Source organism: Nipponia nippon, unplaced genomic scaffold (genome assembly GCF_047370975.1).
Source record: "Nipponia nippon isolate SJK-2023a ecotype South Korea unplaced genomic scaffold, ASM4737097v1 scaffold_9, whole genome shotgun sequence".
In the NCBI taxonomy this organism is placed as follows: domain Eukaryota; kingdom Metazoa; phylum Chordata; class Aves; order Pelecaniformes; family Threskiornithidae; genus Nipponia; species Nipponia nippon.
In genome coordinates, this window is record NW_028262413.1 from 21,393,991 (window position 1) to 21,410,359 (window position 16,369).

The 16,369-nt window shown below is 33.3% G+C and overlaps 1 protein-coding gene across 17 annotated transcripts in view; it reads left to right on the forward strand.

The window, feature by feature from the left end:
- Positions 1-16,369, forward strand: part of ATP2B2 (ATPase plasma membrane Ca2+ transporting 2) — a 442,035-nt gene that overhangs the window by 339,186 nt on the left and 86,480 nt on the right. For 12 of the 17 annotated variants that reach the window (XM_087743155.1, XM_087743162.1, XM_087743156.1 and 9 more), the window contains 3 exons: positions 5,347-5,472; positions 8,745-8,840; positions 14,765-14,806. In XM_087743155.1, the coding sequence (XP_087599281.1) occupies positions 5,347-5,472; positions 8,745-8,840; positions 14,765-14,806 (264 nt within the window). The remainder of the gene's footprint in view (positions 1-5,346; positions 5,473-8,744; positions 8,841-14,764; positions 14,807-16,369) is intronic. The other 5 variants (XM_087743159.1, XM_087743154.1, XM_087743161.1 and 2 more) reach the window with 3 other exon arrangements.

Below are 16,369 nucleotides of genomic sequence, written 5' to 3' on the forward strand. Positions count from 1 at the left end.
GAATTTGTAATGCAATGTTGTCCTTGAAATGGTTGTGCATTTTTTTCCATTTCTTTTTTCTTAGCTGATATTTGTACTGTTTTGTAAATACAACTTCGTAGCTGGCATCCAATTTTCATTTTAAAGAGATAGTTTTAATAATGATATTTTCTTCTAGAAACGTCTGTCATGAAATATCACAGACTTCTATAAATTAAAATATTCTGTTGTTGAATTCTAGAGGCTTTCTGATTATGAAGTTTCCATTGATTCGTGTACTCTCACATATTCCTAAATTGAATTAGATCTTTTTGAGTACCCATAGATTTCAGTGGTGGCTGTGAAAAAACATGAAGGTATTGCCCTGAAAGGCATGGTGGGAAGAGAAAGAGAAAGCAGTCGAGTTCAGAGAAAAGATGTTTTTGTCTTGCTTCCCAACTCAAATTTCTTTGCTATAAGGAGAGAAATTTGTCTTTATGTTTTTATTGCAGAGTTAAAGAAAGTTTATACTCTTTATTTTTCTGCATTACTATGTAATCTCTATTGTGATTACAAAGAAGGTAAAGAATTAATGTGATATTTTAGCAAGCACTGCAGACACCTTTGTTCCATACTTATACTAATGATTTTTTGCTCATGCTGTGTTAGAATATCCCTGAAGTCTATTTTCTCAGGAGCAGAGTTGATGATTTGAGATTCTGTCATGCAAAAAATACCTTTGTCCATAGATACAGTGCAAGGTTTAATGCCAATAATGCGGGAGCTGGAGTGCCCACTGGAAATTGTTAGTAGTCCAAAAACCAAAAACTTGGAAACCACCACGTCTTTCAGGGTGGGTTTGACCTGGTTTGAAAACAGTTCCTGTTGGATGATAGCCTAGACCTATATTTTTATAAAACTTGTTTAAAGAAAAAAAACCCAAACCAACCACTTGCAAAAACAGCAAACAGACCTTAAATTTTCCTCTTATATTTGCACCTGAAGAGATCAGTAAGTTACCTCCAGGTAGGCTTTTGGAATTTAGACAAATACTGTCAGGATGCTGCTTGCCACTATTCTCCCTTAATCATCTCTTGGAAATGAAAACAGTCCACGTTTGACAGAGGAATAAATGAAAAGTAACATTTGAATTGCAGCCACAGTTTGTTTTGTGAGTCTAAATTTGGTGAAAGATAAACACCCTGAATCAGGAAGTATTATTTTCACCATTGACACCTGAAACATTTTTAATATTCAATCAGTTTCAATGACATAATTAAACTAAATAAGTTTCTGTGCTTAATGTCCTGTTTAATCATCCAGATAGTCGTTCACTGTACTTGAGAAGCAATTCTAAGAGTACAAATGCTGACTAAACCAGATGGTTCATTTCCGTCTATATATAGCACATTTGGTAACACCTAGGAAGGCAGAAATGGAATACAGACCCTGATATACCTGAGACCAAAAGAAGCAGCTTCTCTTCTATAGTTCCATTATACTTCTGTCTAAAACATTTTCCTTCTTTTAGTTCATTAACAGAGATTTGCATGCATAGTGTAGCATAAGCCATTGCATCAAAAGTCATCAGCTTAAACAAGGCTGTGGTGACGTTAAGTTTCTTTGTGATGAGCATTGGCATGTATCAACCAACAGGTGAAGACAGCTTGGGTCTGACTGCTACTCAGCTGTCTTGATTGAAGCTAATGTGCCCTTTAAGTTTTGTATAGTACAAAGTTAGGAGAAATCCATGATTCCTTAATACAGAAGTTTTCAATATGAGCCTGGCCTCAGTATTGCACGCAGTGAAGTATTTTGGTGTACCATGTGATAATAGTTAACATTGTGAAAAATGCGTTATGAGGCTTATTGTTTAAAAGTTGTCCTAGGTATTTAGATTAATTTGATTAAGGTATGAAAGAGTTACATAGAGGAGCTCAACTAGTGTCTCACTGAACTGAGACTGACAGAACATTACTTTAACCTAACCTAACTTGTATAAATGAGTATTTCTATCAATGCACAACGAGGATTTGAAACAAAGAAAACTCAGCTTATTCAAGAACAAATAAAAGAAATCTCTTGCTCATGGTGCTTCGTTAGGTTTTGGAAATAAAATGGAAGCTTGATTAAGGAATCGGGTCAATTATTGCCTGGAGAAAAGTAGTTCTGATTCTGTCTTAGTTCCCTGCCAGAATATATTCCAAGCTAGACTTCTAGCATAGCAGAAATTTTCAGAACAGAGCAGCTAACTTCAAATGTTGCAAATTATTTGGATATGTCAAAATTACATGTAGATGATTTTTTCGGGAAAACTCTTCTTTGTTCATAGGGGATATCCTGATGGTTGGTTCACTTTATTATTTACTTCAGTTTCCTCTTAATAATTGCAGTGACTAAAATTGTTGTTTAGATATGCAGATAGGGAATTTTTGTTCACTGCAAGTTTGTTAGAAGTAGCATAACAGTATAAAACCCCCCAGCTGGCATGCTCTGGTTTTCTTTTCTTATTTTTCAGCCTTATTTCCAATCTATTTCACTAGTACTGTTACTAGATTTGGGGATTTCTGAGCAGTCTCATGTTTCGTTGCATTTTTGTCTGGAAAAGTATATGTGTAATAGGTTCCTTATCTGTCTAATCTGTTTACCTCTTTTCTTACTAAACTAGACTTCTTCCTTTTCTATCTTGGAATATTCACTGTTTATCAACTTCAAATTAAATACTCAGCATATGAAAAAATGTATTTTACTAATATTGAAAAATTAGTCTTGAGAGGGAAGGAAGTCAGTAGAATTGTTCAACATGGAGTTGGAATACATGCTTAGTGTACAGATTAAGTGGAAAACGTGCATTCATTCCAGAATTCCATTTATGTAACAATAGCTGATTGAAGTCATAGAGCCCATTTCTTTATTCAAGCTAATAGAATTATAATACCATTTAAATGGTGAAATTGCCAGAATTAGGTGGAAGGAGGTTCAGCTATTTGGTTTAGCTTAGATGCTGAAGAATTTTTTCAGTAGTACTAGTGGAACATAATCTGATGATAAATTAGTACCTGTTCTAAAGCGTGCTTTTTATGCACCCAAACTGTCACTTCAGCCATGCCCTGCTGTGGCATATTTCAGAACTACAGGCATCGGTGAACGACTTCACTTTATTTTTAAAATATTTAGTGGTAATTAGTGATGGAAATGGGTAAGTGATAGGGGCAAGATAGTTGAGAGAAAGCATACCAGAATTTTTACCCCATTAGCCACAGAATTGTTTAGGATAAGTCAGTTAATGACTCTACCTAATTCATGCTGTTACAGAATGAATGAAACAGTGATGTTGTCTTAAGGAAAGTAAATGGAGAAAGTTACATTTATGGCAAACTTGATAATTGTAAAGCAGTACAATGTAACTTTTGAAGTGAGGTGAGGATCCTAAGGAACAATAGATTAAAACCCAGCAAAGAATAGTAGTTTGTAACAAATACTTCAGTGACAAGGCAAAGATTAAAGTGAGTATTGTAAGCAGTATAATTGGTTTATTATCACAATGATCAAACTGTTTAGTTGACTTAAAGACTCTTAAATCAACAAATAGCTTCAAAAGAAGAGTAAAAATGCTTTCTCCCTCCATGCCTTCCCCCCCCCCCCCCGGCCCCAAGCAGAATGTAATTACTGGACTGTGTTTTGATTCCATCTGGTCTCATTCTTCTGATGTCCCACAGCTGCAAGTCTGGTACAATGACTGGTCTTAAAATGCAATTCATTTAAAACAATAGCACCTAGGATTAAAAACAATTGTTAAATAATAGAACACTTTGTGAGCAGGTTCTAGTTAACCATGTGTCCATCCATAGTTCACTTGGAGGTATAAATACATGTTTGTCTTTTTTGTATACAATGATTTTTAATCAAGGCTAACAGTTTGTGTTACAGTCTATTTTCGTGATTTCCAAACTACTTCATTCTTCAAATACAGGAAAGAGTATTTAAAAAAAACCCAAGCCCAGTAAACTTTCAATCCTAGCTTGCTCTGTCAACTTTGTGTTAAGAAATGATTGCTTTTCCTCTGTGTTCTCACAGTGACTTACACTTAATAGGCATAACATAGTTTCCTACCACTAAAGGACAAAATATAAAGTCTATTTCAATGAATAGCTTTATCTATCAGTAGTTTCTGGTCATTATGTATTAGCTTTTTATCTGTTTCATAGGAGCACTACTGATCTGCTTTATATCTTTTAAAATTAACTACCTACTAAGGATATCTCTCTTCAAACATTTTAAATATTACTTCAATAATGAAGTTCTTAGATTAAGACTTTGTTGCCATATGAAAGGACAAATTAGTCACAATTTGATACCATCCTTGGCACAATTGTTCCTATGCTCCAATGACGGGGTTTTTTTAATAAGGTTTTATTAACTGGCCTTAAATACATGTCATAACAACAGGTTGTTCTTCAGTTTCAAACTTTTTTTTAGAAATAACCAGTGTGCAATTGCGTAGACTGATCTTTTGCAAATCCTCTGTTATAAAATTTTTCTAAAATGTGAATCAGAATACTTTTGATTGTTTCTAGGAATTTCTATTTGTTTGTGTTTCCACAACTCATAGCAAAAGGTTTCTAAGAGGCTATGATCTCAGATGCACCTAACATTTGGTTCAATATAGGAATAAAAGCTATAAATAAACAATTTCTATACAATAAAGCCTGAAATATTTCCCAAAAGGAATTTACTTAATGATATAATTACCTAGTTAAACAAATGATCCTTCTCAGAAAAACTTAATGTATATTTTGATTTGGTTTAGAGTAATAGAAATCTCTGTACATACTGAATTTGTTTTCAAGTGTACATCAGATTCTTCCTGTTATTTGGGAGTCTCATGATTTAATTAAACATCCCCTTGAAGATTTTTCTCTGTATTGGTTTTTCAAGTTTGAAGCTGTGAAATTGTCTTCAAAAATATTTTTTCTATGCCTGTAAATCAACCATATCTGAGAAAGATGAGAGAAATTGCACACGTGTTTTCATTTCATTTATGTAATTGTAGTCCAAGTTACAAGAATTAACGGCGTGAAGCTAAACTATTATCTTCCAAGAATGTGTAAAGTTGGTTAGTGACAACATTTCTTTTAAAAAGGGAATCTAATGTGTGTGGTTAATGGATGAGCAGCCTAAGATTTTCAGTTAAGCATCCTTTCTTGGCTGAGGATAGTATTACAACAACAGGGATTACGTTCGGAATGTAATTACATTGGTCTCAATATAGATTTTTAAAGTGTAACAAATTTCTCTCAGTACTATAGTAAAAATCTTGCATAAAATATTTAATGGTTCTTCTTTTATTTTTTTTATCTATATATAACTTATATTGCATATTTCCAGGTACTCACGTCATGGAAGGCTCTGGACGAATGCTTGTAACTGCTGTGGGTGTGAATTCTCAGACAGGCATCATCTTTACTCTGCTAGGTGCTGGAGGAGAAGAAGAAGAAAAAAAAGATAAGAAAGGTAAATTTCACAACACATAAGGGTGCTCCGAAGAAAGCTCTTGGGCTTTGTGTAACTAGAGCTCTCCACCATTCTTGACAAATACGATTTTAAAAACTTCCTTTTTTATATACATTTTTGTCATTATATGTCACGCAGAAAAACAGCAAAAGCTGTTAGTCAATGAATACATTGGATAACAAGATGTTTTTCCAGTGTGAAATTGCAGATTCTTAGTACATAATTAAACGCAAGGGAATACATGGGCATACTTGCATTGCCATGTCTTCTTTACAGAAATTCACACTCACCTAAAATTTGCTAAGGTTTTGCTCTTGTGCATTTACATCTATGTACTATTTTTTTCAGAAAAAAAAAAAAAAACTTGGCCATGGAAATAGCGTCTGTCTTTGAGCTTCAAAAATAAAATGAAGATAAGATGTGGCTTTTTGCTAGCCTAGCTGTTTAATGTCAGTGAGTGACTTTAGAGGCATTTCAATTTCTTAAGGATTAAAGGTCAAACTAAGAATAGTAAAAGGGAAGAAAGTAACTTTGAAGTCCTGTGTCATTACTGAGACCAAGAAATCTCTTCAGACTTTTCACCTTATTATAGTATGATGTCATAAGCAATTGCTAATTTATGGGCTGCACAATAAGCAGAAACATGATTTCATGTGTGTCCTTTCCAGTTTTTGTTCATACAGTCTTGTAAATCGTTCACATCTACTTTCAGAATTTCATTCCAAGTTTGTTCTAAGAATATTTATCTTTCAGACATAATTAAGGGCTGATTAATATGGGGTTTTTTAGACATTTCCACTCTTTTTAGTGATTTTCACTATTAATAAAAAAGAGCAGTTATAGCTTTATTGAATGTTTTACTTAGTATCTGTCAGGCACTGTGATTCCACCTTTTTTCATTTCCGTCCTTTTAATTTGAAGCTGCAGGTAGGAAGGCCAAATTTAAATTATTTTCATGACCTACAATTTCCATTTCTGAATATGTTCAATAAGTGGTTGTACTTGACTCCATGTTTCTCTGAGGAAATCCTTTTGTACTTGATGAAAGACTTTGAAATGTTTACCATTTCATTTCTACACAGAAATGTGCGATACCTGCTAGGCATGGTGAGTTCTAGGAACATTAAAAGGAGAAATAGCGAAACTTCCCAAAGAAAAACTCTTTCATGTCAGACTAGTTTTTAACAATATCTTAGAGTTTGATCTTGATATCATTAAGAGAAAGACTCCTAGACACAGACCTTCTGAGACCTGGCAGCATCTGTTTTGGCAGTGTCTAAGGATATTGTAGGTGAGAAGCAGCAACTTCAGTACCTGTTTGAAAGTGACAGCTGTCTGCCCGGAGGTCCTTTGTTTAACTGGGTTGGCCTTCTCTCTATGTTATTTTGCTCAGGACACTGGTGATTCTCTCATGTTTCATTGTCGATAGCCTTGAAAGACAGGGAAAGAGAAGTCTGAGATAGCAGAGTAATGCACTGCACTGTGGTCATAACTTACTACCCAGAGACAGAGAAACTTAGAGGTGTGCAAGAACTTTTTATGCAGATGCTGAATCTAATTGGACATAGCTACAATACCAAGAAAATTCTCTGGCATTTTCTAATGTTGCTAGCAGCTTTCTGCTAGTGCAGAGGGGTGCCTGGGCAGAGCCAGTTGCAGATGAGGCCCAAACTCAAATAATGTACTCACATATAAACCTGCAATTCTCTGAAATCCTGCCAATCATAAATGCTTGTTTCAGTCTTACGTGGGTGTATGCCTTTATCATTCATTAACATTTTGTAAAAATCATAATACAGGTGTGAAACAGGAGGATGGACATCAGCTTCCAGGTAGAGTAAGAATTGTACCACATCCAATGAAAGGATGAGGCTTTAAAAGCCAGCAAGCTTTGGTGCAAATCAGGGTTGAACTAATGATTAAAATAACTGGTTTTGAATCAGTCCGGTTAAAATAAAGAATAATTTCAAATCAACAGAATTGTTTGTGGCAAACATTTAAATGTGCACGCATTGTTGCTTTTGCAAATCTTAATGTTAAGCTTTAGTAATCAGTTATTCTCCAGAAGTAAATTATAGTATATTAAATGTTGAAATGCATGATTTGCTGTTAGCAGTTCATGCTGTGCTGGTTACTATGAGTATCCAAATGGAATAAAAAATAAGCATGAGTAACCAAAACAGTTTAAGTTATTACTATCACAGTAATCAAATTTGCAATTGAAATTTTTATGAATGTAGTTACACGGGGTGTGTTTTTAAATCCTGTATGGTGTTTATTTTCTTCTCCCAGTTTACCATTTGTAAATAAAACATGACCATTTTTGTTGAATAACAAACCAGTACAGTGTGAAACAGTCACTATGGGTCAAGTACTGAGGAAGTTCAAAGTCTCAATCAGGATTTATTGTAAGACTTCTGTGTTCTATTGTGAACAATTAACCAACAGAAACAAAACAAAACTTATTTTATCTATCATTTGTAGAGACTGATTTTCTGAACTCTAGTAAAAAAAGAAAACACAAAAAAGTAACAAAACATTGTTTGAGTTTTTCACCTTCCTATTAGGAAAGATTGCTTGACCAATTTCTCTAATATGCAGATAATTGCTGAAAACAAAGAGAGGTTTTTTTTTTTTAATTCTCCTCAAGACTATATTTGCCATTTCCATATACAATATTGAAAAGTTTAATGTTTCTGCTCAGATCAATGTGCCTGTTAACTAGGTTATGGCAGGACATAGATTGAGCCCATGTTAGACTGGGATGTATCAGCAGTAATACGTCATAATATGCAACATTAAATAAAATACAAAATATGTAATGTTGTATATACTATATAGTATGATGCATATTTTAAAACTACCCATGTGTTGCGTAAATTCATTAACTCAAGGGAATTATTTCAACCATTTTAATATTTGCTCTTGTATCATTATATTAAAGTAAAAAAAAAAGACACATAAAAGGACCAAAGCAAGGTACATAGTACTGTGTACAGTCAGTTCTCACCAACTCTGTTAACTGTTAAATGTCTTTCATATTTGTTTATTTTTTATTATTATTATTATTATATGTATGAGTTTTAGCCTTACTTTGTAACACCTTTGTAATGACATTTTGCTTTTGAAAGTTATGTTAATTAATTTAAAACAGATTGATTTTGGAGAAAACAAAACCATAGTATTCCATGAATGTTTTTTGTTTTGTCATGTGCCATCTGTTCATGTTGTTATTATTATTATTTATTGTTTTTTTATCCATTATTACTCAGTAGATTCTTCCCATCCCTCCTCCCACCCTCCTTCAGCTACAGATGATGCAGCAGGTGCAAATGCCACTGATAATGCAAATGCCAGCTTAGTCAATGGTACGTCAAGAACACCAAGCTTGTTTTATTTGATAGATTTCTCTCCTGACTGTATAATATTCCCTCTTCCTTTTATGAACTGCACAGATGTTGTATGTGCATGTGATTACCCTCTGAGAGATCCTACTCCATAAACTCTACAGTAGCTTATAAGAGATGCCACAAAGATGCTGTGACTTATTTACTTTATTCACACAGAATTAAGCATGGGAGAGGAAGAAGTAGGAATTATGATCTATTTGCCATTAATTAAAACTGCAATTAAAAGGAACAGTTAAGTAAGGCTAGTTTCAAAACTTCTGAGTTGCCTTTACATGAAGTTTTATTGTAAAGCTATTCTTTACACATTTGTCAGCGTAGATCTGAAGAACACCATGATAAATGGATTATATCTTCTTTTCTTCTGATGTGGCACTCTCATAAGTATTCATATAGTGTTCATGTAGTTCTGAGAAATAGTGCTGGGGTCAGGAATCTGGCTCAATTTCAACTAACAGTGCTTTAGGAATAACTTTTGCTGCTTTGAGCATCTTTTTTTGGAAGACACTGACAGAAAAGTTATGTTTGTGGATATTTGTGTATGCCCTTAGATAGTGATCATCTAATGACCCTGCCTGTATTTACTAGAAAGAAAAAAAAATATTACCATAGTCAGTTTTGACTGTCTCTTAGTACAGATTCTTGACCCCACTTCTTAGCATGCAGATATTTCAGTATCTCTTCTAATAGTCTAATTCCAGTATTAAATGTAATGGGTCAATATTAGTCTAGGCATCAGCTGTATTGTTCTGATAATCAGATACATTAGTCTTTATTTGCCTTAGAACTCTCTCCCTCTTGTACAACACCAATAATACTGACAAAAGTAATTCTACTTTTCACTGTGTTGGTGATGGAAATTTTTTTCCATGCAGGTCAGTAGTTGTTGCATTGTGCATGTGAAACTAGAGTTTCTGACATAGCAATACCAAGTAGTAAACAAGTACTAAGATTTACTAGTGTAATATCTTATTTAAAGCAATGACATAGGAAACCTTTGAGCCTATTTTTAAATAATTTTATTATAATTTAAAAGAAACACATAACCAGATTTAAAATTTTACTCCTGCACATTCTAAGTTTGCTGAAAAACTAGGATTTACGATCCCTACATCTTACTGCATGACAGGAACCTATATCATCCTGGTTCCAACACCCCAGTTTCAGATTCCTTAGAGACCAAGAACCCAGGAAATTAATGATGAATATTTCATTCTCCATTCTTTATGCTCTATAATTCTATTCTGTTGTGTGTAAAACAAACATATGCATACAACAAAGTCTTACCAGATGTTCTCCTTCAATCCCACTGGAGACTGCAGTATTACATTTATGCTCAGTCCTGCAAGTTGCCAAGTACTAAGTTAAGCATCTGCTTAAGTGCTTTGCTGGATGAGAACCACCACTCAGCAAGATGCAGAAATGAGTCCGAAATTGTTCTAACCTGGTCTCTCTGTTAGGAAGTTTTAGTTGCCTGGTAAATATCTGTTGTGTTTGATCTTAATGCCTGAACTTAATACAGAAATTGAGTTCCAAGAGATATTAAATCAGTATCTTAAATCTGTGATTTTCCATTGTCTTCTCTCCCATCACAAAAAATAATTACTGTCCCTGTTTATCTTGGATTTGAGAGATACATACTCAATTATTTTCAGTGCACAAAGTGTAGAAGTCAATGTTTTGTGCAGCTGAATATGTTTTTGCTTTTAACTCTTCTGAGGTGATGCGGTTGCAGTAATTCTGCAGATCTTTGATCAACATGGAAAGGAGATACTTTCCACAATTCAACTTATCTGACATTGTGTTCAGAGGAGAACCAAGACTTGGCAAGTAAAGTTAGATCTGAGTGCTCTGAAATTGTCTGGGAAAATGCTAAAGTCTGATTTCTGTTTCTACTATACATTTTTCTAGTCAGCAGTGATGATGAGTTAGAAAATACTTAAATGTAGACATGTTTTGGAGGGGAGAAAGGAAGGAAAATAATAAGTTCTAAAGCAAGACGGTCAAGTTCATGTAGATATTTTTTCGGTCTGGATGAAATGAATTTTTTCAATAACGTCTGAGAATTCTCCCTGAGATGTGACTGCAAGCAAGCATTTTTACCTAAAGTTTAATATCTCTGTGTAGAGAATACCTTCAAATAAGAAAAAAAATTACATACTTGAGTAAGTGCTTTGCTCAGGAAATGCTATTGCTTAATACTTGAAAATCAACTCATTACCATTTCAAATAAAATATTGTTATTGTCTTAGTTGCCAATATACATTTGACACAAAAGAAGTATTTTGTTTTCAGTCAGTGAGCTTATAGTGATAAATTCATACAGATTTGTGACACAGACTGTTGTCTGCTGTGTCAAAGGAACTATTATAAATTTTATTGGGTTCTAGTAGTTGAGATTAAAATACATAAGTAGTTGGTGGTCTCTGTTAAAACTATGGACAATATATTCCGTTTTTAAAAGGTTACAAGTTAAGGTTATGAGCAGATCAGAAAATTTTACAGAAAGATAGTAATTCATGAAAATTCCTCTAATTTTAAAGTATTGTATTTAGAAAAGGTACTTTTTTTTTTTTAAAGAAAATATGGAAAGCAGCAATCACTGTTTACAGGTTGTTTACCACAAATTTGATTTCCTTAGATAAAGGAGTGCTTATCATGGTCCAGTAGAGCACTACCTGATACCTAAATCAGGATTTACATGTTGGGTTGTTGAGTTTCTTTTGGCATTTGGTACTCAGAGAATTTGTTACTTAAAATTATATTCTGATATAGAAACACCATACCAGACTCGGAGAAATGTCTCAGCTGAGATACTTTACATCTACTGTTAATTCTGTCAGTTCTGGCATACGTACACTACTATTCAATTCCTGCAAAGCTATTTGCAGTTTTAATGTATTTTCAAGTATTTTCTGAATTGTAAGTGGTTCAATGAGTGCATAGAAGAATTATCTAAAACTTCCTATTTGATGTAGTGGAATCAGATTTATTCTTTTATAGTTAACCTGTGTTTTACTAATGCATTGGCTCTGATATCGCACTGCATGAAAGATTTCCTAATGATTCACTTCAGATATGTTTGACATCACTTTTCCCCTATATATAGATTTGCAATGTACGTCTGTTCTTACTAGCTGCAGAATGTAACTGACTTGGCATAAGAGGGCTATAACTCACTTCTATTGCCAGATGAGACATTTTGGAAAATCAGTAGAGTATTTTATGGTTTTTGCTCCATCACAGCACATGAGAACATAACTCGACTAGCTGCTTCTGTTGATTCCCAGCAGTTCCTCCAATGAACAAATAATTCCTAATGCCAGCGATAGATCTTTGTTATTCTGTCTCATTGACTCTTCATAAAGGGCTGGGAGAGGTAAAGGGGGAGTCTTTCTTGGAAAGTTTATTTGAAGAAGTAACTGGATTTGGGGCTAAGAACTTTGGCACTAATAGTACCATGGGTACGTTCCAAAAGACAGAAATTTTAATAAGGCAAAGGCAACATACAAAACATTTTATATTCAAACTCAAAACCTTCAAAGCAACTGCAGAATACAACTCATATAAGGAGGCTCTATATTCTTTTCTAAACCTTCTGATTTTTCATCCTTGCTTAGAAAAGTGATAAAAATAAACTCAGATGAATTCCTCCAGATTTCAGGGCCCAAACATTGTTCCTTCTACTTGTTTATTTCCAAAAAGAAAAGAAAAAAAAATGGCAAAATTATGTAAAAATATATCTTTGAAGAATTAAATATACAACGATTATAAAAATATTAATAAATACTCATCCTTTTAATGTTTCTAAACAATGCACAAAGGTCAGAAAGATAGGATAGTATTTCTGGTCCTAGCACAAACTGAAAGGAGAAAGGATTTCTCAGCAGTAGTGATGCTATCATCTTAATTTCTTTCTTAATTTCTTTCTTCATTCATAATTTATAGCCAAGTACAGGCTTAAAATTATTTGGAATGGGAGCAAACAAATCCTTTACACATTCTTTTCTTTATCATGGTTACAAAAAACACAGAAAAACAGTGTATTTTGTGTTTGCCAGTTATGAAAGTCATGGGTTTGGGGTTTTTTTTGGTTGTGTGTTTTTTGGGTTTTGGTTTTTGTTTTTTGTTTTTGGGTTTGTTTTTTTTTTTTAGTTAAAGAATCTTCAATTATTAGAGAAGTTTTATCTCTTCCACTAACTTTATTAAAAACCATTCTAAGAAAAATAGCCATTGTGCAGATAGCAAGTTCAACTGTGCACTGTATGCAAAAATTTTTAAGCAGATTTCACAATGCAAATGAACTTGGCTTTGTTCAGGCTCATAGATTCATGTCTCATGGCAAAATGTAGGTCTTTGGAAGATAGTTACTGCCTTTTTAAAAGTCATGTTATAGCCAAGGTGGGAATAGAGTTAGAAATATAGACAAGCAGTTGATGCTAAAGTGTTTACTTCAGCATACTTTAGTAATCCGTTTGAGTACTGAGATGATTATATGTAGCGAAACATCCTTTTCTTTACTGTAATTCTATGCTTCTGAATTTCTCAGTGCCTGTAGCCTATTAGTATGGGGCAAAATGTTATAGTGATAAATTTATGACGGATTTGGCCATTTTTGCTCTTTTTGAGAGAGAAAGTTTTAGTGATCTCCCAATTACTGAAAATACAAACATGCAAGAAATGCATCTTAGCCTTTTAATTCTGCTACTATTTATTCACAGCATAGAGTGAAAAAAAATACATATGTTGAAGCATAATTTCTGCTGCTTTATTGTGCATGTCAGTACCAGCTGTATTATTGCAGGAAGTTGGAAGAGCAGGACTTAACTGCTGTCATAGTTTTTTTAATAAACTCTAATGATACATTTCTTATTGGAATGTGTCAAAAATCCTGTAACGGTGTTTTAACTATTAATTTTCCTTACCATTATTTTTTTATTGTGCATTATACATAACTACAAAAAGAGAATGTCATCCATTCTGAATAAAATACTTATAAAACTCAAGTAGTCTTTTCCATAAGATAAATTCACGTATCACTGTGAAAGTTTCATAAGGGATCCCAGTAAGAAATTTTGAATACATTTGAAATTGTTTACTGGTTATTCTGAATTACCAAAGTTTTGTACGTTCTGATTTGTATTTTTCCGTTTTTATTTCATACACACTTTCAAATGGTATATTTTTCAGTTTAAAAAAACAAATAAGGACTTTGGTATGGTAAAACTATATGTAGCAGAAAGACTAAATTGGAAATTATAGATGCGCTTGGCAAATCTTTCTTTAGGATAAATCTGAATATAGGATGATCACTTGGCACTTGTATTTACAGGAGTAACTTGCTAAATAATACAACCAAGTGAGGAAGATGTAATTGTAAAATCATACCTGGTTTACATTTTTATTTTTTTCATATTTATTAATGCTATTATTTAGATTTTGTCCTAATTTTCTAAATTAATTCTGGAATACACTAAGAAAGTCATGCTCTATCTGGTATGTGCCAAAGTTATACCTGTGGTGTTTTTATGTCCCAGCTCTCTGAAATTTCAGTTCAGTAATATTATTCGAATTATGCTTTCCACTGGATTCTTTTGATTAGTTTCACCCTCTTAATTTATGAGATTTACTTAAAAATACGTGCTGATATTTAGTATTTTTCATGTTACAACATTGAACTTGACTGCAGTTCCTTGAATGTGTCCAGCTAAGTTGTCCATGCTTCTAAGTAAACATATGATAACAATGGCTACTGATCATAAATAAGTATCTGTAACATGCTCATTACTTTTGTCTGCCCTTTTTATTTAAATTCCCATTTTCGTGTTCTGTCTTGGGTGAAGATTGTTTACTGTCTGTTGTCTGTTGAAATTTTCATCATATAGGCAAAATGCAGGATGGGAATATGGAGAACAGCCAGAACAAAGGTAATCTTCTTTCATATTAAGGAGGTTGTGGATTTTATTTTTAGCATGTAGTTAAAGTCTATTAAAAAAATGAAATGAAAATTTGTGATTTGTGCCTGTGTGTGAAAATGGCCCTACTGTTCAAACAGAATGTTGAAATAATCCCAAACAACCAAACCCAACAAAAAAACCTACCAAAGAAATTGTAATTTACAGAATTTTGATATAGCAGATATTTAGGATAGGAGATCAGTATTTCTAATAAGCTATTTATGGATGATACGTTCATGTCACAAAGTTAATTTGAATTCATTTTTCTTGTGCAAGTTATGTATGTTATGTATCGTTAGTGAATTTCCAACCCTATTTTTGATATGTCTCATCATCTTTGGTGTTTAATGGCATCGTATGGTCATATTTTCATTTGCAGGGAGAAAGTAAAGCAATAACAAAAGGAAACTTTAAAGCCAAGAGGTTATTAAGCAATGTAGAAGCATATTATAAGGATAAATAACAGGAAGATTAAGCATCTTAGTAGTTTCTTATTTAATGTACGCTCTCAGGAAGAAATTGAAATAAATGTTTTCCTTTCTCTGAAGCAAAGTCACGGTTCCCTGTTTGGTATATGAGACACAGCTATCATGTTTCTTTGGGTTATACCAAATAAGTAGATTGAACTGTAACTTTCTGTTCTCAGATAATTCTAAAGATTGCAAAGCTGGTGGATTGGAAACTGAATAGATAAACTCAGTTGTTAATGGTGCAAAATTATTAAATAAAATGATGTTAAATGAATAAGTTTTAAGGTTAGATAGACGAATTAGATTTCCAGGTCAAATAAGCATGTATTTTTACAATCTGTTCACAAATGTCAAAGCAAAGCTGTTTCATCTAATTCTATTTAATTTACTTATGTCTCTGTGCAATACAAAACAGACACATACACATATATAAACTGGAATGTCATTGCTTTTAAAAAACATGTCTTTCTCTTTGATACTAAAATAAAGTTTCCTTATATTAGCATTAGCATTCTTTCAAGAAAGGATGGTTTAGACTTTAAATTATATGTGCTTTTTATGGAAGAATGATGATGGTATCGCCATCTCACCTGACGGTTAAGTTACTTGAACACTGAATGCTAAGGAAACTTTTAAAGTCTGGTATTATCTAGAATAGTGGTTCGCAAAGTGTGGTCTGCTGGTCACTGAGGAGCCCATGCAGTCAAGAGAAGTGGTGCATGGATCATCTGTGGAACCACATTGCCTTTAAAATGTTTTCATTAAAAGTATGATTACAAATTTATGAGACATACCAAAATTTAGAGATATATAGACCATCTTATTTGCCAAAGTATTTGAGATCTGCTATTCTAGGAAATCCTGCACTACTGAGGTACTGTTACTTGCCAAGTAATTTACAAGATATTAAGTGATATATATGTGTAGTGGTGGTTTTAAAATTAATTAAATAAATAAATACAAATCAATGGTTTTCATGGTACTTGACAAACAGCACATTACATATCCCCATATGGACAGAGTGCACATGGGTATGCTTGTACATTTGTGCTGCTGCAGAACC